We start from the raw sequence: 8,990 nt of genomic DNA, 5'->3' as shown, positions 1-8,990 counted from the left end.
CAAAAGCCAAAATTGACAAATGGGACCTAATTAAACTAAAGAGCTTCTGCACAGCAGAAGAAAGTATCATCAAAGTGAACAGGCAACCTACAGAATGGGAGAAAATTTTTAAAATCTATCCATCTGACAAAGGGCTAATATCCAGAATCTACAGAGAACTTAAACAAATTTACAAGAAAAAAACAACCCCATCAAAAAGTGGGCAAAGGATATGAACAGACATTTCTCAAAAGAAGGCATTTTAAAAAAAAATTTTTAACATTTTCTAAAAATACAAACAAAAAGATGCATATCAAACATATTAGGAAGGTTACACATGGGAAGATGGGCAATAGAAATGGGGGGTGGGAATGAAAGAAAAATGAGAGAGGGACTTTGTATGGAAAAATGAGAGAAGTGGCTCATAATTGGTATTTTCTGTAGAGACAGCGTTTCTCCATGTTGGCCAGGCTGGTTTTGAACTCCTGACCTCAACTAATCCGCCCACCTCCGCCTCCCAAAGTGCTGGATTACAGGCGTGAGCCACCGCACCCAGCCCAAGTTTTTATTTTTAAAAACCAAGTAAACACATCAAAAACAAAACTACTACTTACATCGTAAGTTAGTGAGTCTGCTTCATTGGCCACTGTAAGGCCTGCTAGTTCTCCAAGACCCAGTTCACTTTCAAGGGCTTCATCTGCTCCCATGATGAATGACTTTCCAGAAGAAGGAAGAAATGTCAATGCTTCCACTGAAGAGGGAAGACAAAGGAAACATTAAAAAATCTCTAAGGAGCCAATATTTAGTCTCATTTGCTTGCATCAAATTTCTTGTAAGTGCACATACACACTTAATTGTTTTTAAATGCTTTTAAACACAAAAAAAATTTAGTGAGCAGAGAATCCTAAATAATTTATTACTTTTTCCTTAACCACAGGTAAAGGCATCAACTAATTACAAAAGTAAAACATGAAACAAATCTAAGAATCCACTTTCTTTTTCACTATATAGAAAAATAATGACTATAGGAAAGTAAGTTTTCCTCATTTGATATTTCATGTTAATTACCTAAACAATTTCTATTAATTACTAAATATATGTAACAAGTGCTGGTCTCATTCAAAATATAATTCATTAATTTTATAACCTAGAAGAATATAGAAAATTTCAAATGAAAATGGGTCAAACTCTAAAATGTGCCTATTTATGTGACAAAATCAATATGTAGTGTTACAAGTCAGGATTACCTCTGCCGGGCAGGAGAGGGGTAGTGATCAAAGAAAGGAAGCAACAACAGGACTTCCAGGGCCCTGGTAATGTTCTACTTGTTGACCTAAGGGGAGGTGACACGGGAGGGTAATAATTCTATCTTGATGACAATTCACTAAGCTGTACCCTTATGATATCAGTACTCTTCTGTAGGTATATTATAGTTCATCTAAAAAGGTTTACTTCAGATTATATTATTTATTTATTTTTTTATGTTTTTTTTTTTTTCTGAGACAGAGTCTCGCTGCCACCCAGGCTGGAGTGCAGTGGTGACATCTTGGTTCACTGCAACCTCCACCTCCTGGGTTCAAGAAATTCTCCTGCCTCAGCCTCCGGAGTAGCTGGGATTACAGGTGCGTGCCACCACACCTGGCTAATTCTTGTATTTTTAGTAGAGACGGGGTTTCACCATGTTGGCTGGGCTGGTTGCGAACTCCTGGCCTCAAGTGATCCACCTGCTTTGGCCTCCCAAAGTGCTGGGATTACAAGTGTGAGCCACTGCACCTGGTAAAGAAAATTTTTTACTTGTTTATTTGTTTTTTAGATGGAGTCATGCTCTGTGGCCCAGGCTGGAGTGCAATGGCATGATCTCAGGTTACTGCAACCTCCGCCTCCTAAGTTCAAGCAATTCTGCCTCAGCCTCCCAAGTAGCTGGGATTACAGGCGCCTGCCACCACGCCTGGCTAATTTTTGTATTTTTAGTAGAGACAGGGTTTCCCCATGTTGACCAGGCTGATCTCAAATTCTGATCTCAGGTGATCCACCCGCCTTGGCCTCTCAATGTGCTGGGGATACAGGTGGGAGCCACCGCGCCCAGCGAGAAAATTTTTTAAAGTGTCCATTTGAACACTTTCATTAGCTGTGAATTGTGCTTCAAAGATGTCAGTTTTATTTTGTGAATAACCTGAAATATCCTATTTTGTAACATTTTGAATATAACAATCTAATTCCTTCAACAACCATCATAGAAAAATCAGTTAAAAGCAAAATGTCAAAATAATGATTTTATTTAATTTGGTCAATAACAAAATGTCACTCTTTATAAATGCAAATTGTTCTGACAAACGTCAGAGATGGTCTTTGAGTAGTTTCCTAGAGGTGGTTACATATGACAAACATTTGTGAGTCAATAAGATGAATTTAGTAGTTCAAACCCTAGCTGCTAAAGGGGTAAATTAATTTTCTTAAACAAGTTAACTGTATTGACTAGTGCATGTACAAGACATTTTTCAGTTTTATATTCAATCATGTCTAATAATAAATACTCATTGAATAAATGAAAGAATTGGCCAGGCTCGGAGACTCATGCCTGTAATCTTAGTGTTTTGGGATACCAAGGTGAGAGGACCCTTTGGGGCCAGGGGTCTGAGACCAGCCTGGGTGACAAGGCGAGACCCCTATCTCTTAAAAAAAAAATCTGAGACAGGGGTCTCACTCTGTCACCCAGGCTGGAGTGCAGTGGTGTGATCTCAGCTCACTGCAACGTATGCCTCCCAGATTCAAGCAGATTCTCCTGTCTCAGCCTCCCAAGTAGCTGAGATTACAGGCACCTGCCACCATGCCTGGCTCATTTTTGTATTTTTAGTTGAGATGGGGTTTTGCCACGTTGGCCAGGCTGGTCTCAAACTCCTGACCTCAAGCGATCCGCCCGCCTTGGCCTCCCAAAGTGTTGGGATTACGGGTGTGAGCCATCATGCCCGGCCTCTACAAAACTTTTTTTAACAATTAACCAAGCACGGTGGTGCATGCCTCTAGTCCTAGCTCCCTGGAAGGCTTCAGGCAGGAGGATCTCTGGAGCCCAAGAGTCTGAGGCTACAGTGAGCTATGACTGCACCACTGCACTCCAACCTAGGCGACAGAGCAAGACTGTGTCTTTAAAAAAAATTTAAAAATAGTTACTTGCTTTTAAAAACAGTAGTGACAAACTCTTAATATCCTCAACAAAACAAAATAGAGCATAAATTAAGACATTATCAAACCACCATACAATACAGTAGCAAAAATAAACATAGGTTTTACCCAAAATACCATATATCATCCGAGAAGTTCAAACAACTCAACATTTTCTAATGAAGAATGGTTGATTAAGTTAGAACAGCAATTTTCAGGTCAAAAATATCAGTTGAATGACTCATGTGAGACTATGACGGTAGGTCTTCAGCCAGGTGTTTTTTGTTTGATTTGTTCTCATTTCTAACATTTCCAGATAACTTTGTTCAGGTGTAAAAGACTAAGATTCCTAGGATAGACCATATACATTATGTAAGCTAATTCTAACTACTGCTCTACAAATGGCCAAGTAAAACCTGAAAACAAAGAAGGTAACAACTCCTTCCTTACATGCCGGTGGACTGCCAGGACACTCCAGGACTGAAGAGGGACAGCAATAATAAGCATCACTGTTACCTGATTGTTCCTAAGGAGCCTTAGAACTTAAGACTATAGGTCACATTTCCATCTGGCAACTAAACCTTCCTAGCCCTAATCAGCTTTTACCAAAAAACAAAACAAAACAAAACCCTGTGCCTTTTAAGTGTGACACTGCCTTCTGACTTTTTTTTTTTTAAGACAGAATCTCACTCTGTCGCCCAGACTGGAGTGCAGTGGTGTGATGTCAGCTCACTGCAACCTCCACCTCCTGGGTTCAAGTGATTCTCCTGCCTCAGCCTCCCAAGTAGCTGGGACTACAGGCACACGCCACCATGTGCAGCTAATTTTTGTATTTTTATTTGAGACAGGGTTTCTCCGTGTTGGCCAGGCTGGTCTTGAATTTCTGGCCTCAAGTGATCTGCCCACCTCAGCCTCCCAAAGTGCTGGGATTACAGGCGTGAGCAACTAAACTGCACCCGGCCCTGCCTTCTGAATTATTAAAATAAAAATAAAGTAACAAAATTATAGAGCACGCACAGCATATGGAAGTTCTTTCTGAAAGTGGACTGAAGACCAAGAAGTATCAGTTATAGACAAGTAAATATACAATCTATCTCTTAAATGTTTCTTCTATTTCCAAAAAACCTGCACTGAGGAGGAAGGTTTAGGACCACTGCTGCAGATAGTAAGTTAAACAAACATTCAATGCTTGAGTTTTACAGTTCCTCACTATGTTTTTTACCAAGGACATCTTCTGTGGCTTATACAATGCTTTTGTACATCTGTCATTTAGTAAATAGTATATATCCTGCCTCTATTATTAGAATTCTGCATAATTCATGTATGGCCTGAGATGAAATCTGATAAACTTTTTGAATTATGAGAATAAGAGAAAAACTAACTTTTCTCCTTATCTAGACCTGATCTTGGGATAAATGCAACTGGTTAGAAGCCTCATACCTATAATGTCAACAGAATGCATCTCCTAGTGATCAGCATACTTACTGAGGACCATGACCCACATCTGTAATTCAAAAGACATCAAATAAATTTTACATCTAGAGTGTGATGTGTTGATTCTTTGTATGGGTAATAAATTCCAAGTATGCTATAATTGACTCTAACAAATGATTAACCATGTACTGGTCAAAAATTTCACTGAGAAAGTATTCCACTCATGAAAATCTATATACATCTAAATCATATCAGTTTGTCTCTCTAAAATGTAATTTATTAAAAAATACAAGAAAAAAACATATGATTATGCTGTGTCTTTTTCTCAGGCTGTGTTGATTGATAAATAATAATTTGAAGAGACAGTGCAAATATAGTATTTAAATTCAGGGTTGACTTTTTTAAATAAATATTTTAAAATATACATTAATCATAATTACTTTTATGTCATGCTGAATTTTCAGCTAATATAAATATTTGATTGTTTTAAGAGACGGGGTCTCACTATGTCACCCAGGCTGGAGTGCAGTAGCTATTCACTGACTCAATCATCACACACTACAGTCTCAAACTCCTGAACTGGGGCTGGGCGCAGTGGCTCATGCCTGTAATCCCAGCACTTTGGGAAGCTGACGCAGTTGGATCACTTGAGCCCAGGAGTTTGAGATCAGCCTGAACAACATGGCAAAACCATGTCTCTACAAAAGGCATACAAAAAATTATCTGGGCATGGTGGCATGTGCCTGTAGTCCTAGCTACTCAGGAGGCTGAGGTGGAAGTATCACCTGAGCCTGAGAGGTCAAGGCTGTGGTGAGCTGTAATTACGCCACTGCACTCTAACCTGAGTGACAGTCTGTCTCCAAAAACAAACAAAAAAAACAAACCTCCTGGGCTCAAGTGATCCTCCCACCTCAGCCTCCCAAGGAACCACCAGGCTCAGCTTAAATATGTACTTTAAAATCAATTTCCACATGCAAGCATTGTACACATTTATAAATAGATAAATCAGACCTTGTGTCTAAAAGAAAGAACTGTATTTCCATACCATAAGATTACACTGCAAAAGACTAAAAATAACCTAAATATTCAAAAGGAAAAGTTTCATATCAAGTCTACAATATAATATACAATCTTAAAATTATCATTATGAAAATCATTTGTATGATTTTAAGAACACAAAATAGAATTATTATACATGGTGTAGAATAATGCATATTTTTATATAGGTATATTCTATACCTGTATAAAAAGTATATACACGTGAGGCCAGCCATGGTGGCTCATGCCTATAATCCCAGCACTTTGGGAGCCCAAGGTGGGCAGATCACTTGAGGTCAGGAATTCGAGGCCAGCCTGGCCAACATGGCAAAACTCCGTCTCTACTAAAAATAGCTAGGCTTGGTGGCAGGTGCCTGTAATCCCAGCTACTCAGGAGGCTGAGGCAAGAGAATCACTTGAACCTGGGAGGTGGAGGTTGTAGTAAGCCAAGGTCGTGCCACTGCACTCCAGCCTGGGCGACAGAGTGAGATTGCATCTCAAAAAACAACAAAAAAAAGTATATACATGTGAACCAAGACTGAAAGGAAACAAGTTAAAATAGCAGAATATGTGACTAGACTTTTAGGTGACTTTTTCAATTATCATTAATAAATTGCTTAAATATTTATATGAGTTTCAAAGTAAACATATACTACCAATTTATAGACTGTTAATTTTCCCAATGTTGGAATGGTATATATAGGGCCATGGGCATCAGTGGAGCCAGCAGATATTTTAAACCAGAATTTAGAGTTGGTTTAGTGTATGCACCTTCTCAAGTCTTGAAGATTGAATTTGGAATCAAACTCCCTTGAATGTAAGAAAGCTTGCATTTGGGGAAAACGATGCAGATCTAACATCTGCAGAATAAAGTTCTCTCTGATAGGAGAGGCCTTTCTAATGAATGAATTTAAAGATATACATCCAAGTGTATTTTGTGCTCCAGAGTGTCTTAAATACTTACCTTCATCTGCCCTATTAATTTCATGTTCAGGAAGCCTGGAGCTATTGGGTCTGGAAGGTGAACCCACAGATGGCTGCAATGAAGGAATTTCATCAACATCTCTCAAATTAGCAAGCATATCTTGTAGTTTTGACCTATTGTGCCCTAGCCAAAAAAGGGGGGGGGGGTTGGGAGGAGACAATAAAGAGAAAAGAGAATTATCCAACTGCATCAAAATGCTATCATAAGCCTTATTTTCCATCCGTCAATATTTACCTTTAAAAATATTCTACTAGATTAATAATTATTTTCAAGTTTTCAAATTACTGTAAAAGTTTATTTCTTGAAAAGAATTATACTTTTTAAATTAAGCAAATGGGATATCACTATTTACATAAAAAAGAATGCTCGTGTCCAGTGAGACCATGAAAAATAACATTCTTTAACCACTGAATATTGCTCTAAATGCAGCCAGATACAGATTGTGAGCCTACTGTGCACTGAATTAAACAATAACATCCCTGTTTGTTTAAATTAAGGTGCATTAATTGCCTTACATCCTGAAGCTATGGCACCCGAGGTGAAGTCTCATGCCCTACTGATTACTTACCTAAACTTTGATTCTTCATTCTCCCACATCCCTGTTTTGACTGTTTTATATAGGATAGAGGCTGAAACAGATCTTTAGTAGTTTTTCCTGTTATAAGTTTAGTTAAGAATGGGAAAATCTTACCCAAAGTCTGTTATGGTTTGTTCCTATACCAGCAAAGAATACAACTATTTTTAAGCAATTTTAACTAATGCCTAGAAATATATTTCAAGATGGTATGATTGGAGTACATGATTTGACTGGAAAATCTCTATTAGACCACATTGAAAAGACTCAAACTTTTCTAATGAGTACTAGTTCAATTAAAAAAAAAACTTTATGGTGGTTTATAAGTCAATGCTATATATATCAATTCAAAGCATGGCTTCAGTTCTATTTTTATCCTAAGTCTTTACTTGTTCCTAGACTGCTATTTTATCAAGATAACAGGAACTGAAGACATTAAACAAAATGTGCTGAAATGTGCAGTCCCTCTGTCTTCAATGAAAGATGTTAAAATTTCTCCCTTACAGTGTCATTTTTCTTCACCATACTAAAAAAACCATGTGCTAGATGTCTGAACACACTGTAATCCCCCCGATTTAAGAAATCCAATTGCTTCTATTAGTAGGAATATTGTTCCAGTCAGATGGTGCAGTTTCAATTAAGTGCTAAATTCCAACTACGGCAATGCCTTGATATTTGACAAGAACTGAATAATCAAAGGAAAGGTAGATGGATTGTGCATAAGTCCTGGTTACCTTTCCAACTAAAGGATCTTTTATGTTTCAAGACATTCATTTTTGTAGCATAATGACCTAAAGAAATATATCAACATTAAGTTAATCTGGAAATTATTTCTCACATATGACATTCAAATTTTCCTCAAAATTTCAGTTTAACTGGTTTTTTGTCATGACTCTCAAAAGCCATGACAAATCATCTCCCTATGCTTGTTAAGATTAAATTGTCTATCAGTAAGTATATTTGGCTAAGAGGTATGAAATGTGCTTATGTTTTAATATTAATCTTTCTCATTCTGATTTAATCTATATTGAGATAGCATTAAACAACATCATCTCTCATTATGTAATGGTTTAACATCAATAGACACTGACTTTTTATCAAATCAAGCTAAACGCTTGTAAATTCTAAAATATTTGAAATAAAGCTTTAAATGCTTTTAAGTAATAAAGTTTAAAAGAATGTCCTAACAGGAATGTGACTGGTCTTTAATTAGCTTTAGCATCACTACAGAGAGAGAAAAAGAAAAAGCATATCTTTCCAGTCTTACGCAACTTTAAAATACATTTCTCGCTAAGTTAGATTTTAATCTCACTTTATACTACCTTAATATCTCAAATAATCAAATTCCTATTACCATAAAAAGGAGGCCCATATTGTCAATGAGGGTAGAAACACGAGGAGGTAATTTAGCCTTGTTCCCCTAAGATGATGATTAAAGACTGTTTTCAGGAATGGTTTGCAAGATTTTGTATTTCCATTTTACATTCTTAACTAGATCCACTGCTAAACAATTTGCATAATGAAATAATTAAACATATATGATTCACAGGGCTAGAAATTTCCTTTTGGATTTTGTTTTTGATGTGGCACATATTAAAAAGGAAAAAAGGTCATTGGTAATAATGTTATAAATAAAATTGGCCAAAAAGTTTAAATAGAAAATAAGTATTTTTAGAACTTATATATTTGACTCTGTGCCCTGTATAGCATATAGTGGTATGAGCAAATGAATTGCATGTTATGAACACATAGAATATTCAGGTTTAGAAATTAACTTTCTTTCTGTCACCAATGTCTAAAATTATAAGCAATAATTTTGGT

The 8,990-nt window shown here is 36.9% G+C and overlaps 1 protein-coding gene across 1 annotated transcript; it reads right to left on the bottom strand.

Moving 5' to 3' along the window:
* Nucleotides 1–593: 593 nt before the first annotated feature.
* Nucleotides 594–6,848, bottom strand: LOC115833920 (striatin-like; the record flags this gene model as incomplete). Its single annotated transcript, XM_030808738.1, has 2 exons — nucleotides 6,575–6,848; nucleotides 594–730 (listed from the first exon to the last, which is right to left on the bottom strand). Coding segments are annotated over exons 1-2 (378 nt in total), but the record flags the coding sequence as incomplete, so codon positions are not given.
* Between the last annotated feature and the right edge of the window lie 2,142 nt (nucleotides 6,849–8,990).

Source organism: Nomascus leucogenys, unplaced genomic scaffold (genome assembly GCF_006542625.1).
Source record: "Nomascus leucogenys isolate Asia unplaced genomic scaffold, Asia_NLE_v1 001733F_26060_qpd_obj, whole genome shotgun sequence".
In the NCBI taxonomy this organism is placed as follows: domain Eukaryota; kingdom Metazoa; phylum Chordata; class Mammalia; order Primates; family Hylobatidae; genus Nomascus; species Nomascus leucogenys.
Note: the sequence above shows the minus strand (reverse complement) of the source record. Positions and strands in the feature narration are given on the sequence as shown.